At 56.7% G+C, this 15693-nt stretch overlaps 4 protein-coding genes across 4 annotated transcripts; 2 read left to right on the top strand and 2 right to left on the bottom strand.

Moving 5' to 3' along the window:
* Positions 1-3452: 3452 nt before the first annotated feature.
* F5144DRAFT_593270 (P-loop containing nucleoside triphosphate hydrolase protein) lies at positions 3453-6456 on the bottom strand (the record flags this gene model as incomplete). Its single annotated transcript, XM_066790439.1, has 6 exons — positions 3453-3518; positions 4416-4688; positions 4779-5008; positions 5070-5380; positions 5456-6084; positions 6361-6456. The coding sequence occupies 6 exons, from the start codon at positions 6454-6456 to the stop codon at positions 3453-3455; spliced, it is 1605 nt and encodes a 534-aa protein (XP_066643672.1).
* A 3034-nt stretch (positions 6457-9490) lies between these two features.
* Positions 9491-12401, top strand: F5144DRAFT_574384 (phytase). Its single transcript, XM_066789019.1, has 3 exons — positions 9491-10367; positions 10427-11391; positions 11459-12401. Exons 1-3 carry the CDS (start codon positions 9774-9776, stop codon positions 12225-12227), a joined length of 2328 nt encoding a protein of 775 aa, XP_066643671.1. The 5' UTR covers positions 9491-9773; the 3' UTR covers positions 12228-12401.
* Positions 12402-12639: 238 nt separating this feature from the next.
* Positions 12640-14370, top strand: F5144DRAFT_574383 (uncharacterized protein). Its single transcript, XM_066789018.1, has one exon. It carries the CDS (start codon positions 12718-12720, stop codon positions 14269-14271), a length of 1554 nt encoding a protein of 517 aa, XP_066643670.1. The 5' UTR covers positions 12640-12717; the 3' UTR covers positions 14272-14370.
* On the bottom strand, positions 14371-15632 carry F5144DRAFT_574382 (Sas10/Utp3/C1D family-domain-containing protein). Its single transcript, XM_066789017.1, has one exon. It carries the CDS (start codon positions 15524-15526, stop codon positions 14399-14401), a length of 1128 nt encoding a protein of 375 aa, XP_066643669.1. The 5' UTR covers positions 15527-15632; the 3' UTR covers positions 14371-14398.
* Positions 15633-15693: the final 61 nt, after the last annotated feature.

Genomic DNA, 15693 nt, shown 5'->3' with positions numbered 1-15693 from the left:
GCCAGGCCATGAGAAACGTGATGTGGAAGTCCGAAGGCGTCCAGCGGCTGCACTGCCTACATGTATCTGACAGAGCCACATTCTCCCACCCACCTACCGCTAGACACCTGGCCATCGAGTAGGGAACCTATGGGATGTGAAATCCGCATTGAACACATGTCAGCCAATTACGTTGTTAAATATGATGCCAAACCGTCGTTGAAGATGTTAAAGAGTCGGCCATGTTCCGTCGACTGTTGGTGACGAGTTTAATTGTCTCCTTGCGTCTGGGACACTTCAGCCGAGGGCTTTCCCCCCCTCCCCCCAAATCCCGTACCACTGGTGTTGCCGCCGGGGCCAACTGCCCCCGCAAACTGATCCCTCCAGTCCTCCTACGGCCCTCCCCATATTCCAGTCCCCACCCAAATCACCCCATCCAAGACGACATTTTGGAATCTTCGAGATGGGTTGTATCGCACCGACCACCGGTGGCGAGTTTAAGTGTCCGGAACCCCGCACTATCTGGGATCTACCTGGTTAGTGATGGCCAAGGTTAGTACGTAGCTAGGTACCTACGGTCGAATACTAACATCTGCTGACGTGTATGATAAGCGAATGTCACAGATAAGCGAATGTCACAAAAATCGTTACCTCCACAACAAAATCCAAGATAATATTCTCAAAACGAACCTAAATCATTGATACTACTCGGAATCGTCTTCCTCAGGCAGTTCTGTAACTCCTTGACAGGTGCGGGCATTATGGCCAGGCTCGCCACATCTGCCACAACGCCGCGCGCGTGTCTCAGTCCTCGGCTTCCGACCACTCCCCGCCTGTGTTTCCTCCCTTATCTGCATCTCAACATCTTTCTGGGCTTGCAAATCCTGTCCATCCTGCACAGTAAGCGATCCTCCTTGCCGTAGCCGCTTTTTTTTTGCCCTCCGGCGCTTGCTTAGTGCCTCATTCGCCGCTCGTAAGTCCCGTATCTCCGCTTGCATCAACGCCATCTTATGCATTATCTTCGACGTGCCCTTTGCAAACTGATCAACTGCAGCTGAAAGCGACGTTGGAGAGCTATTTTGATGCTGGGCAATCCGGGTCTTGATAAGGGTGGTCTGCGAAGAGGCTTCGATTGGGTTGTTCGGCGTCTTGGAAACCCAGGCGTGGGCACTGCCTGGCCGTGAGTTCAGGGGTGTTGGCGTCTTAAGACGGATGTCGAGCTGGGAGATCACCTCCTCGGGATCAAAAGGAACAAGCCCAGCACCTCGAAAACCTCCCCGAATGTTGTCGTACGTCATCGTTGCCTGGTGAGCTGCGAGGAATGCAGGAAAGAAGTCCTCCTTAGTAATGTGGGTTATGCTTGCCCGCATCATCTCCTCGATCTGCTTGCCGTATGCCGCCTTCAGCGGGCTGAAACACCCAACATCGGCTGGCTGGAGCTTGTGGGATGAATGGGGAGGCATGCAGAGGGTGATGATGTTGTTCTCCTTGCAGTAAAGCTCGAAGTCAGGCGAGTGGTGGCTGCCATGGCCGTCGAGGATGAGGAGGCGATGAACCCCAGTTGTTCGAGCTTTGGTGTGCCTGTCGAAGTGCTTAATCCAATCCAGACCAAGCTCATTGGTAGTCCAACCATTTGCGGACGTAGAAATCATCCAGTCCTTAGGCAATGGGCTGTTCTCGTACCAAGAAGAGAGGTGGTAGCTGCCCTCGACGATGATGAATGGTGGGATTGCCCAGCCTAGGGCATTGATACCCTGGATCACAGTTGACCATTTGCGGTTTCCTGGCTGCCTTGTCTTCCGTCTGCCACGCCGTTCAGAGCCCGTGACAACCAGTATAGTCGAGATGACGCCCATCAGAAACCCAATCTCGTCAAAGTTGTAGATGTCAGCCACCTGGATACCGTACTTCGCGATTGTGTTTTGCACAAGCGCGAACCAGCCACGAATAAGATGTGGATCCTCGCATAGAGCTCTCTGGTAGTCGTATTTCCGATTGAAACGCGTGGTGAGATCTGGTTGCCGCTTGACGAAGTTGGACGCCCAACGCGTCCCGACGCGTCCCGCGTCGCGTTCGGCAAGCAGTCGGTTAGCCATATCTTCCACACCACACAAGCGAGGAGGAAATCCTTTGGAATCTAGGTCGAGAATATACTGAACAACAATCGACTCTTCCGAATCAGTCAACTTCCGCGAGTTGGCTGGAATATCGTGTCGTGGTTGCATACCGCGTCGCCGGCGGCTTAGCTTCTCGTGATCCACATTGTAGATCTTACTAGCGGCTCGAGCGCTTAGCTTTGTGTCATTTTGCATTGCCTGGAGGGCTAATTGCACGTGGACCTCGTCGTTTCTTTGATGCATGCTGCGTTGTGAAGGAAGATGGGGAAAAGGATAGGAGACATGGCAGGGTGGTTCCGTGTGACATTCGCTTATCTGTGACATTCGCTTATCATACACGTTAGCATTATTATCTCGACCAATTATTCCCGCAAACTGATACCTCGTCGCATTGGCTCTCTATGTCCTTCACCTCACCCAGGCTCGGGAACTCCCGCTCTATGTGGATTTGGGTTCAAAAAGCCTCGTTAGAGGAGACATCGGTTTCGGGGAACACTTAGTGCCGGTGGCAATATCATGGCGTGTCAGTGACATTATTGTCCAGCTTAATGACGCATAGCGTCTACCAAAAGGCCGTTCATGACCTTGGATGGCCTGAGGGCCATAGGGAGCTAGGCATCGGTTTGCGGGGATGCTCGACCCCGATGACGGTGTCTGCTAGTGGCATGATCACTCACAAGTGACGCGTAACCATCTGCTGAAAAGTCGGCCGCAAGATTGGACGGGGCGGGGAGCGTATGGAGCTAGACTTTAGTTTGCGGGGAAATTCAGTCTCGGTGACGATGTCGACGTGAGTTGATGACACCATCATTCAGGCCATTGTGACGCATGGCCGTTGCCTCTAAGGTTTTAGGTCGCGCGGTTCTGGATACTTAAACTGGTCCCCCGACGACCGACGGAACAGGACCTGCAATACCAACTTCGAACTATGGAACCATCTACAACATCTACGATGGCGTCCACTTCGTGTCCAGAGACCCCAACCCTTATCGACTCCCTTCCCGCCCTCGGGGCTTTCCTCTTCTCTATCCCTCCACCCGGCACCTGCACCCTGTGCGTGGATCTGGAGGGCAAAAACCTCAGCCGCCATGGAACCCTCACCCTCATGGCCGTCCACATCCACCCGGCGCGGGCGTCGTTCGTCGTCGACGTTCAAACCCTGGGTGGCTCCGCCTTCACCACCCCCAACAGCGACGGAAAAACCCTCAAGTCCGTCTTGGAGGACCCCGGCACTCCCAAGTACCTGTGGGACGTGCGAAACGACGCGGACGCACTCTGGGCGCACCACGGCGTCCGCCTCGCTGGAGTGACCGACGTCCAGCTGTTGGAAAACGCCTCTCGCTGCGGGGACAAGACCTACCTCCACGGGCTCGACAAGAGCGTCGACTGGGACCTGGACCTGACCGGCGAGGAATGGCAGCGCTGGTCCCAGACCAAGAGAGAGGTCAAGGCCCTGATGTCCACTAACGTCTTCAGCCGCCGCCCCCTAGATGCCTTGACGCTGCAGTACTGCGTCAACGACGTCATCCACCTGCCCGCACTCCACGACACCTACGCCAAACGCATCACCAGCGAGTGGTTGACGAAGGCCATGGGCGAGAGCGAGCAGCGCGTGGTCGAAGCCTGCGAGCCGGAGTACGAGCCCCAGTCTGACGAGAAAAAGTACGGCCCTTGGGGATCGGGTTCGGAGCGTTGGTCAATAGTGTGGGGGAATCCATGCGATACGTCCGCGTGGACGGGATGGCAAGCGGATCAACCCACCCGCACCGGCGGTGATGACTGGTAGAAGGCGACCATGCGACCTCCAGCAATGCATGACTCGGCGTGGAACAACACATTTACATTTTAATAGTTAATACCCTAGTTACGGAGAGAAATGAACTAACACGGGCTCATCACCTCGTGGACTCGTTGAAAATGCATATCTTCATACCAATCGGGCCGAGTGATTCTTGGAAGGCATTTTTAACTTAACTCGGCTGAGTGGTGTCTGGTTGTCCCTTGCTCATGATCGGACCGGGATTGCGCAATATCAGATCAATTCTGCCATGCGATCGATTCCAGAGAAAGTCCTACCTAGGGCATGCCCCATCCGCAACGTCCCTAGTAACAGGGCACAATTATGAGCAACTGCGTCTCCCAAAAACCAGTACACCACCTCAGCCATCACTCCTCCTCCCCATCCCCATCCCCCTCCCCATCCACCTTACACTCCCCAACCTCCACCCCCCCCATCTCCCCATCCACCCCCACCACAAACCCCACCTTCTCCTCCCCCCTAGCCGCCATCAAAAACCTCCCCACCACCGGCATCCTTACCTCCGCATCAATCGCATTAATAATACTCCTCGCCCCCAACTCCCGCACATACCCCCAATCCACGAGCGCCTTGTTGACGGCGTACCCGCGCTTGACGCGCAGGTCGACGTTGCCCACGGGCCGGTACTGCGCGGGGTCGGTGGTGCTCGTGTTGACGGGCTGCGTGAGCTGGCGCCCGAAGTCGGCCAGGTGCTTGTCGGAGACGGCGGCTTGTTCGGTGGGCGTGAAGGGCAGGAAGGGGATGAAGCCGGATATGCGGCCGGTTAGGGGGGCCTGCGGGGGGGTGGTAGGGGGGTTAATTGGTTGACGTGGTTGGGGGGGGGGGGGGGGTGGGCTGATGGGAGGGGGGTTGGTACTACTTACGCCGAGCACGGTGATGGACTCCTTTTGGATCCGCCCCGCGAGTTGCCTTGTCAGTCTTTGGACCTTTTCGTCGTGTTCTTTGGTGCCGGCGCTACCAAGGAGATCGTCTTGGTGGCTGTCGCAAAAACTCTGGATGGTGGGGTCGAAGGCGTTCGTGGCAAGGATCCAGATGGTATTCTTGCAATTGACCGCGTTGCTGGTCGAGAGAGCCCGTCGGTCCCGGTACTGTCCTGGGGTTGAGTCAGCATCCACCCTCATGGCGGCAGGTGCAGAAAGGCCTGTAACACTCACCACTCTCGAAAGGGAGGAGAAGAGCTTGGCGGACCTTGTCCTTGGTCTTCTCGAACTCGTCCATGAACACGACGCACCGCTTGCCGCTGTTGCTGACAAGATAGTTGTTCACAGCGGACCCCTTCTCCCAACCCTGGTATGGCGGCCAGGGGCCGAAGAGGTCCGTCTCGAAATCAAGGTGAGTGCAGTCAACACTCTGGAGGGGCGTGCCCAGGAGCCGGCCCAGATTCCGGGCTACCTCTGTTTTTCCATGGCCACTGGGGCCGGCAAAAAGAAGGACGAGCGGTCGGCCGGTGGGCATTGCCAAATAGCTGAACAGGTCTCAGTGTAAGCTTCTGGCCCAATAGCCTGTGAAATAATGAAAGAAGGAAGCGGCGGGAACTTACGCTAGGAAGCGGTCGAGCAGCAGTCTGTACGCCGGGGTTTGGCCAATAAGAAAGTAACGCATGCTAAATAGCTCAGACGCCTTATGAATCTGAGCAAGTTTCTTGTTTGCGGCCGAGGGTGGCTGATCCCGGGAGACAAGATCAAGGTCGTAGCGCACAGTGAAGCTGAAGTTCAACGCCCGGGCAAGTCTGACTCGAATGTTAGGGACGCACCACGCTGTGTTGCCTTTCTCCATGTCCTGTAGCTCAACCTCGGCGGGGCCATCATGCGGCAGGTCTCGTTGGAGCGGAGAGTAGAAGGCCCCTGGGATGACATCCACCGAGTAACCCGAGCTAAGCAAGGTCTTGACAACCATAGGCATGTCAGCCCGGTAGGAGCGGCAGAGTGCAATGGCAAAGCCGAGCACAGGGACTTTGCGGTAGATGTGGTCCCCGGTTCCGGCGTGGCTGATCCATGCCTTGACCATGTCCGCGTTGCCCGTCTCGACGGCGAAGAAGATACCCGGGCAGCCGCTGAGACCATGATTCAAGCGATCCTTCAGCGTGTCCGATCCCAACACCTCGCTAAAGTGCGTCAGGTATACTCGGACAATGCGGAAATCCTCGCCACCCTGGATAGCACCGATCAGCTGTCGGATATGAAAAACGGGGCCATTTTCCCCATGTGTGGGATTGTCCCAATGCTTGGAACAGTCGATGTCCTGGATTTCAAGATCCCGTCGCCGATGCGCCGGAAGGATGCTGGCAATGCTCAAAGTAGTTCGAACTCGGGGAGGCTAAAGTCCCAGTCGTTATTTCCGATGAACTCGTCGCAGGCCTTTCGTATGTTTCCATCGTGTTTCTAGGTTGTTGCCCGTTAGATAAAACAGGTAGTCAAATACTCTATCAAGAGGGCAGAGAGGTACCTTCAAGAGTGACAGCGCCATCGATCTGTCCCTGCACCCAGCTTGATTTGTCATGACCGACACGTGCTCCCGGTTGGGCTGCTGCCTCCACGACATGGAGTTCATGATATGATAGTATGCAGATGGGGACGAGGGTAAGCAGGGCTGCATGTGCTCAAGCTGAACTTTTGGGCCAGGAATCAATGGAATCGTGGCCGAGAGCAAACTCTGAATTGAAATGGCCTGGACAAGGAAAATACCTAACTTTTGTCTCGAGAACTGGATGGAACCGATTGTACGCAAGCGGGGCGGAATATTATTATTCCTACACCGCTATGCCCTTGGGCTCGCCGGTCCAACTATCTAGCTAGTTGTACAGGAAAACCGTCCTGGTTTCCCAGTCGGACTAAAAACCTGTACCGATGTTACCTTGGCCCGTCTCTTCAGAATCCGTCGTACTACGGTTGAAGGGAGCCTACCCAGCTCCCTGCATTCCGACATCCTGACCGTCCGCCTCCAAGGTATCCGCGGCCTCTGGAGTCGTAACCCCTAGGCCCCCAACACCGTCTCCTCGGTCTCCGGTCAGATCCGTATCAACCTTCCTCGCAAAGGTCAGCTTTCCTTGCCTCGAACTCCTTGCAGCCTCCTCCTGGGCTATGAGAAAGCCGGGGGGGCGGCCCCGTGGTCTCTTCCTTTTTCCCCCTTCTTGGAAGCCATCGTCGGCCTCCTCCAGGGTGGACGCACCCCGGAATGTGACGCTCCGCATCCTCGGTAGTAGTCTCTCTTGCTGCTGTTGTGTTTGTTGCTGCAAAGCAAGCTCAAAGGTTCGAGGCCGGAAATGGTATGCCTCCCTCGCCGCACCCCGGGCTTTTACTGCTTCCGGGCACCACCGTACCCAGGCCGGGTGCTTCCCTGAGCAGCACGGACAAAAGTATGGAATCTCGTTGCCGTGGGTTGGGCATTGGGCTTCCCCCGCCCTCCCGCCTCCCCCATGGGCCGCTGTGCCGCAGCGCGGGCACAGCGCAGACTTCTTGCAGAACCGTTGGGTGTGACCCCATTTCCAGCACCTATAGCACTGGGTAGCCTGCAGTGCAGACCAGTACGGCTCGCAGTTGAGCATCTGGGCCCGCCAAACCACTCCCTCCTCGCAGGCCCTTTTGGATTCTTCCTGACTGGTCATGGTAACCAGTGCCGTCGCTCTCGTGACTCCCTCGATCGTTGGAATTCGGAACTTGACTCGTTCCACCGACTGCAGCCCCAGCTGCTTGCCGAATGCCGCTTCTGTGACGTCCCTCAAGTCTCTCTTCAACATCCCTTTTACCAAAACCGCAAATGTCCGCTTTGCCTCTTTCGCCACCTCTCCAAACGCCGTTCCGATCCATCCTCCGTTCTTCGCGTGCCATTCCTTCGCTTCAGCATCCTGAAAAGTGACGATAACATCCCCGCTAGGGAGCTTGCGTGCTGCCACTGCTCCCTTCCTCTCGGAAACCCCGTTGACCGCCTGGACGATCTCTTGTGGAGACCTCCGGGTCAGCGACGGCTCTATAGATCCCCTCACCAGTATTTCCTTGTTGAGCCGCCCCGGTATGATCTTCTTCGGGAGCTCTCCTTCCCCAGCCACCACTGCAGCCCACGACCGGGCTACCGTTGTTGCTGGTGCAGGAGCTTGCTTCTTTCTCTGATCCTGCAGTTCCCTCCGGGCCTCTTGCAATTCCTTCTGGACCTCCTGCATCTCCTTCCGGACTTCCTGCATCTGTTTTCTCACTTCCTCTATGGCCCTCCCTGTCCCTTGTCCGATCCCGTCCACCACGGCGTCCACGACGGTTCCTTGAATCCTCGCAACGTCGATTCCCTCGTTTCCCGTCTCTGATGCCTTTCCGCTTTCCAGTCTACGCAGCCTCCGCAGCCGTGTCATGATCTCATCCGCCACTACTTGGGAGACCGCCTCGTTTGGTTCCTTGGCCAAGTGGACTATTGTCCCTGCAAGTACCTCGTCTGATTCGTCGTGTAGAGGGTTGGGGCCATTGTAGATGTCATCTTCCATCACTTCGTCGCTGTCCTTCGTTGTGATTGGTTCGGCTCCTCCAGTAGGTGGGGCAGGCTCCCCCCGTGCAGCATTTTTCCCAGCCCCGGGCGCGGTCTTGCCCTTTCCTTTGCGAGCCATCGCGACGAGGCGCGACAGATCCCGCAACGGGGAAACTACCGTCGGCGGTTAGAGCTTTCTGAGCTCGATCGACTGGTGGTAGTTTCAGGCGTTTTGTTGCTTCTTTCGTGCTTTCGGTTTTTAGCGGGGCGGAATATATTTCGCGTTTTTGTTGGCCTGCGATTATTTGTATATTATCTTTTCTGCTTCATGACCGCCTTTGGGAACTGTCGATGGTTTGGCCGCCCCTCTTGTTTACGCCGGCTTCAAGTTTGGGATGAAAGTGCTCTACCCAGGTACCTACCTAGGTAGGTATTCTTAAAGCATTGGCTCCCTGGTCGAATAGAGCGCTTAGGTACATGTATGTATCGTTAGAGGTTCCAGAACCGACAATACCTTACCTGAACAACAACAGTACCTACCTACCTAGGTACACACCAAAGCCACCTGGTCAATGTCTAATTGATCAATAACAAACATAATCGTAGAGATACAAGGCAGCGCAAGACCAGCAGGCAAGCTGAATGGATTCATAGCCATCGAGGGATACTAGGTAGGTAGGTAGGTAGGTACCTAGGTACCTGAGTAGGTAACGTAACTACAGCAGATCAGTGGCTCTGGCTAGGTACCTACATGTACCTCTCCACACGCGTGCAGTGGGCCGTTGAGATCAACAACGGCGGGATGAAGTTTATTTCGAGAGCACGATCTAAATCTTCCATTCTACCTGTTGCGGCGTGTCGACCAATATGGTACATGTAGCTTTTGGGTGAAATTGAGTTTTGGCAATGTGTAATAAAGAGCACTTCGAGACCACGTGGGTCATTATTGATGAGCAAAGAACCATTGGGTAGCTTGATGGTGTTGTCGGTAGCTGGAAAGGGATGCAACCTGCACCCCGTTCGGCCTTGGGAGAGTGCCTGAATCTGAACTTGCCCCACGTGCCGAACTCCCCTGAAAGACGTGGGGTGCGCTCCGCTTCCAGCGGCCCCTCCCGCACCATGTTCCCTCCACGCCATCAACGGGCCAATCGACGACCATTTTGCAAGCACGCGCCTCTTGGGGTAGCTGCCGGCTTGATCAAAGGCGTGGGCACGTCGGTGAACCCCTCGGGAAATATGTACGTGATGTTGTATTGGGACATGGGACAGGGCACGATATTTGCATGTGCTATTTTTTGGCACTTCCAGCCTTGAATTCGATGGCCGACATAGGAACGGCGAAAAATGGAAGATAAATAGAAGACCGCCCCGCTCATGACTATGAGTGAATATTTAAGGATATTCATCTCATGCCAGGGCGGGCACATCCAGCCCAACAGAAAATTTATTCTGCCGCCATGGCTTTCTCCCGGCGGTTGACCGCAGCCGCGCTGCTCGCCTCGACCCTTTCGATCCAAGCAGCCGCCGTCGATGTTGAGATCCCGGTGTCAGCCGTGATCTCGGACCTCGAGTCTGACTGGGCGTCTGTCTACTATGGTAAGACCCCACTCCTCTTCGGCAATGACGGCACTGCCGCCACCGGAGGCTGGCTCGCCTGGGACCTCAACTCGGCCTCGCCCCTGAACCAAGTTCATGCCGAGACTCCGGGTCGTCGTACCAAGCTCGTAACCACCATCCATGGCCGCGACGACGACAAGAAGCCGACTGGCCTCGCCATCAGCATTGGCCAGCCGGATTCAGTGCTTCGTGCCTGGGAGTTGCCCGATTTCGACAAGGTCACGTCGGCCCGGAGCACTGTGCTTGGCGATTGGTCCGCTCTGTGCTCGTGGAAGAGCCCCAGCGGTCATGACTACGTCTACCTGTTTGGGAAGAAGGGAGCCAAGGTATTCCTGGTTAGGAAGGATAAAGACGAGGATGACTACGAAGACGCCAAGTTTGTGGAGGTATGCGATGTCCATCAGAACCTGAAGAAGAAAAAAAGCATGGACTAACATGAAGACAGATCCAAACCTTCGCTCTGTCGGTTGAGGCGTCGGGTTGTGCTACCGCGCCTTCCCTCGGTAAGATGTTTGTCTCGGCTGATGATGACAAGGACGTGTACGTTTTTGACCTGGCCGAGTCCACTGCGGCCCCTGCTATCAGCAAGATTGGCGAAGCCGAGGACGACGTGACGGGAGTGGCTGTCTATGTATCCGCCACTACCGGTGTCGACTACCTCCTTGTGGCCATGGAAGACACCGTGGCTGTGTACGGGCCCCCATTCGACTTCATTGGCAACCTCAAACTCGTCGGGCAGGAAGATATCGAAATCCAGGGTCTTGCCGTCTACCAGGGTTCCACGTCCAAGTACCCTAGCGGTGTGCTTGCATACGCCATTGAATCTGACGAAGTCAACGGGTTTGGTGTTAGTTCGCTTGACGGCGCCATTCAGGAGTTGGGTCTGGAGGTTAACACCAAATATGACCCCAGCCTCGAGTGCAAGAAGTCGTCACCTATTTGCAGCTCGTGCTCAAACAATGGCTTCTGCGCCCAGAACGGCAAAGGTATCGAGTGCTCATGCTTTGCAGGCTGGCAAGGCAAGACTTGCAACACATACACCTGCGAAGACAACTGCTCTGGCAACGGCCAGTGCGTGGGACCAAACCAATGCAAGTGCAAGACCGGCTGGGGCGGGCTCCACTGCTCCTTCGTCGTCGTTCAACCCGTAGCCGAGACGGATGCCAACGGCGGCGACGGAGACGACCCGGCCATCTGGATCTCGCCCTCGGACCGCAGCCAGTCGCGCATCATCACCACGACCAAGTCCGAGCAGGGCGCCGGCCTCGGCGTGTTCGACCTCTCCGGCAAGCTCCTCCAGACCATCGCCGCCGGCGAGCCTAACAACGTCGACATCATCTACAACTTCCAAGCCGGCCCGCGCAAGATCGACCTCGCCTACGCCGCCTGCCGCGCCGACAACACCCTCTGGTAAGCCCCTCTTTTCCTCTCTACCCTATCCCTAAAAAAGGGCCCAATACTAACCCCCTCCCCACAGCCTCTTCGAAATCACCCCCAACGGCACGCTCACCCCCCTCCCCGGCGGCAGCCAGCCCACCCCCCCGGACTACGACGTCTACGGCTCCTGCACCTACCGCTCGCCCACCACCCAAAAGCAATACCTCTTCGTCAACGCCAAGTCCGCCCAATACCTGCAATACGAACTCGCCGCCACCGCCAACGGCACCCTCACCACCACCCTGGTCCGGTCTTTCACCGCCGGCTCCGGCGGCCAGGTCGAGGGGTGCGTGGCCGACGAGGCCAACGGCGTGGTGTTTATTGGGGAGGAGCCGCGCGCGCTGTGGCGGTATGAGGCGGAGCCGGATGGAGACCTGGCTGGCGTGGAGGTGGCGGTGGTGGGGGATGGGTATTTGAGGGCGGATGTGGAGGGGGTGGCGCTGGTGGTGGGGAGGACGAGGGAGGAGGGGTTTGTGGTGGTTTCGAATCAGGGGGTGAGCGCGTATAATGTGTATCGGCGGAAGGCGCCGCATGAGTTTGTGATGGCGTTTACGATTGGGGCGGGGGAGGGGGTGGATGGGGTGACGAATACGGATGGGGTGGCGGCGGTGGGGACGGGGTTGGGGGAGCGGTTTCCCAAGGGGTTGGTGGTGGTGCATGATGACGCGAATGAGTTGACGGGGGGGAAGGGGACGAGTGAGGAGGCGAGCTTTAAGTTGGTGCCGTTGGAGCGGATTCTGGGGGCGGATGTGGTGAAGGCGTTGGGGTTAATGGATGAGGTGGATAGTGATTGGGATCCGAGGGCTTGAGGGGTTAGGGGAGAGTCACGTTGGAAAAGTCGGTAGGTACTCATGGGAACGAGATGTTTAAGGTGGCCGGGGTTGGACATGGGAATATGGGAGGGGGAAGAAGGCAGCTCAGGACTTGCTATGGGATGATATGAACCATGCTCAAGTCAATTGGGTGGAAGGATAGTCAGAAATGTATAAAGCCCTTTTACAAAATGCCTCTTCTTCCAACCGCCATCCACAACATGAACAAATCAACACCCGTATCGAAGCACATGGTTCCAGTTGTCGGAAATTCCCGCAAAACCGTTTTCACATGCCGAAGACGTGCAGCAAGTGACGTCATGACCGTTCGCCCACTAGCCTTGGCAGGGACGGGAACGTCGATGAACAAAAACGGTCGGGTGGCACAACCGAAGGGATATTTGCTTCTCTTCTTCTCAGAATACTCTCGAGGCTTGAAAACACATCTCGGGGGATACGTGCATACTCACCCGAGGAAATCGTAAAAATGGCGTCCCAATCGCGGGTGTACAACCCCATCATCCACCCCCTCCTTTTCCTCTTCCAACTCTTCCAATGGCTCACGGACAAGATCCTCTCGCCCAACCCGCCCGGACCCAAAACGAGGCTCAGCCGCCCCAAAATCGCCGTCATCGGCGCGGGCATCACCGGCGTGACCAGCGCAGCGCACTGTATCGGGCACGGGTTCGACGTGACGCTCTTCGAGGCCGGCAGCGAGGACGAGCTGGGCGGCATCTGGAGCCGCGTCAACAACACCTCATCCCTCCAAATCCACTCCGTCATGTACCGCTTCCACCCCTCGGTGAAGTGGGAGCGCGGCTACCCGGACCGCCAGCAGATCCTCAGCCAGGTGCGCGAGCTGTGGCGCCGCTACAGCCTCAACGACCGCACCCGCTTCAACACCAAGATCGACCGCGTCTACCAGGACGAGCGCGGCCGCTGGGTCGTCAATGACCCCTCGCTGGGCCGCTTCGACGGCGTTATCGCGGCCATTGGCACGTGCGGTGAGCCCAAGGTCCCGCGCATGCCGGGCATGGATGGGTTCCGCGGCGAGATCCACCACTCCAGTCGTTTGACGGGGGCTTGCTCGGCGAAGGATAAGACTATGATCATTATCGGCGGCGGCGCTAGTGCCGTCGAGGCGCTCGAGTTTGCGCACGAGGAGGGCGCGAAGAAGATCTACATCCTGGCGCGCAGCGACAAGTGGATCATCCCGCGGAATCCGTTCTGGAACATGCTGCTGGCGATGAATATCTTTGGGCAGCAGACCTTCCTGAGCTGGATCCCCGAGCTGCTACTGCGCAAGATGTTTTATCGTGACCTGGAGGACCTAGCCCCCGCCAACAAGGGCATCTTCACTGACACGCCCATGGTCAATTCGGATATCATGGACAAGCTGCGGTCGAAGAAGGCTGAGTGGATTCGCTGCGACATCGAGGGGTTTACCGAGGATGGCGTCAAGATCAACCGGCGCGCCAAGGGGGTTGCGGCGGGTGGGCCGGGCCAAAAGGATGTGATCGAGGGTGATGTCGTGGTTATGGCGACCGGGTTCGCCCGGCCCAAGCTGGACTTCTTACCCGACATCTGCTTTGAGAAGCCGTACGAACCGCCGAATTGGTACCTACAGACCTTCCCGCCGAACCACCCGTCCATTTCGTGTATCAATTGCACCTACATGAACGCCATTGGGACGGTGGGCAACTGGCATATCGGGATCTACACGCGGATCCTGCTGATGTTCTTGGTCGACCCCTTGACGCGGCCGAACCCCTTTTGGATGAAGCGATGGATCGACATGACGAGACTGTTCAAGATGGCGTCGCCGGTTGGGCCATTCGAATTTTTTACCTACCTGGAGCTTGTTTGGTGGTTTTCCTTCTGCGTCGCGTTCAACCCGTTCCGGTGGAAGTGGGCATTGTTCGTCTTCTTTGGGCTTGGCTTCATGCTCCCGAAGAATGTGGTGGCGGCCGAGGACAGGATCCGCAATGGACTTGGCATGCGCGAGGAAACTACTGGCGAGGATGTTGGTCTCAGCTTGTAACGTGATGCAGGTGGTAATGTACGATCTGGCGAAAAGTATGTTAAAAACTCGGCGATTGGTAGTGATGAATCATGTTTGTGGCGTTTGTTGAACGGAAATGGATTTGATTTGTTTGGATCGTGGTTCTTTAACGACCCTTGCCTCTTGTGCCACGCCCACTCTCCACAACCTTCAGCCGCTTCTGATATCTCTCGCCCATATGTGCCCCATTTCCACGGGGACCGTCCATAGTGTCGATCCCTCGCTTGCGGCTCTTCTCCAGCAAAGCCTTGGTGCCGCCTCCCGTGCGCTTGCCCTGGGTCAACCGGCTGATGCGGTCCACACCCTCGCTCAGGTCCCGCCATTCCTCTCCGCCAAAGTTCATGCGTCGGCTGCCGCCCTCCTGCTTGGCCCTCTTCGCGCGATCCTTCTTACTCTCCTTCGGTAGACGGACAAAGTTGGTTTCTTCGAACTCGCGGCGCTCGTCTTCCTTGCGACGCTCCGAGACCGTCTTGACCTTGCGGCCAAAGTTCACAATCGTCGTACCGATACTGGGCTCGGCAATTGGCGCAGTCGACATTTCATCCACAATAAACTCGTCAAGCGTGGCAGATTTGCCCACCCTGCGCTCAGCCTTCTCGCGCCTTTCGGTGGTTGGCATAACCACTGGCGCAATCTTAGGCGGCCGGTACACACCGGACGCGTCCGTCTCTTTGCCAGAATATACCGCGGCTGCCGGGCGCTGGAACCCACCAAGGTTGGGGCGATGTTGGAGGTCCGCGATCTTCCGCCCATCCACGGGACCGTCTTCGTCGTCCTCCTCTTCGTCCGATTCGCCTTCCTCGCTGTCGGACTCGGACTCGGACCCGTGCCCATTGGCCTTTGCTGCTTCCTCGGCCGCCTTGGCATTGCGCTCCGCATCGTCGGCCGCGCGAAGTACCTTGTCGATTTGGAACCGGAGTTTGTCTTCCAAAGGCCGGGCTCCCTTCTCGAGGTAGAGTCTCAATTCCACTAGTTTCGAGACGACGAGATCGTCGAGATTCTGATCTTCCGCGTCATTGTTCGAGTCTCCATTTTTCGCCTGGCGTAGTTTGAGGAGGATGAGGAAGACTAGGTTCTGTAGGTATGCGAGCAAGAGTTCGTTCTTGACGTCAAGAAGTGAGATGCCGTCTTTGGGGAGCTCGGCGTTGGCAAGTTTCGGTGCTACCTCGAGGGTGGTGGTGATAGACTTTGTAAGTGAGTCCAGCAATGCTGGCAGAGTCGCTGGCGCCGCCATGGCTAGTTTTAGGCCGAATTGGCGATTATGTCGAATCGAGGCTTGCTTTGAATCGGGCAAGCAAATCTTTGATGGCGCCCTCCAGAAACTTTTTTGTGGTTCCTGCAAGGCTGCCAAGGAGCCAAGTTCAGCTAAAAATCCCGGCTCAGAAGTGGGTTCGGTGGGGG

Source organism: Chaetomium tenue (assembly GCF_020726465.1).
Source record: "Chaetomium tenue strain MPI-SDFR-AT-0079 chromosome Unknown F5144scaffold_4, whole genome shotgun sequence".
In the NCBI taxonomy this organism is placed as follows: Eukaryota; Fungi; Ascomycota; class Sordariomycetes; order Sordariales; family Chaetomiaceae; genus Chaetomium; species Chaetomium tenue.
The sequence above is the reverse complement of the archived record's forward strand: the minus strand, read 5'-3'. Positions and strand labels throughout refer to the sequence as shown.

What these genes read in the sequence shown, in the direction of transcription:
- F5144DRAFT_574384 (XM_066789019.1), top strand. Translation starts at nt 9,774, where the DNA reads ATGCCAGGGCGGGCACATCCAGCCCAACAGAAAATTTATTCTGCCGCC. An exon ending in AAGACGCCAAGTTTGTGGAG is followed by an intron (nt 10,368 to 10,426) that starts GTATGCGATGTC and finishes ACATGAAGACAG; the next exon opens with ATCCAAACCTTCGCTCTGTC. An exon ending in CGCGCCGACAACACCCTCTG is followed by an intron (nt 11,392 to 11,458) that starts GTAAGCCCCTCT and finishes CCCTCCCCACAG; the next exon opens with CCTCTTCGAAATCACCCCCA.
- F5144DRAFT_574383 (XM_066789018.1), top strand. Translation starts at nt 12,718, where the DNA reads ATGGCGTCCCAATCGCGGGTGTACAACCCCATCATCCACCCCCTCCTT.
- F5144DRAFT_574382 (XM_066789017.1), bottom strand. Translation starts at nt 15,526, where the DNA reads ATGGCGGCGCCAGCGACTCTGCCAGCATTGCTGGACTCACTTACAAAG.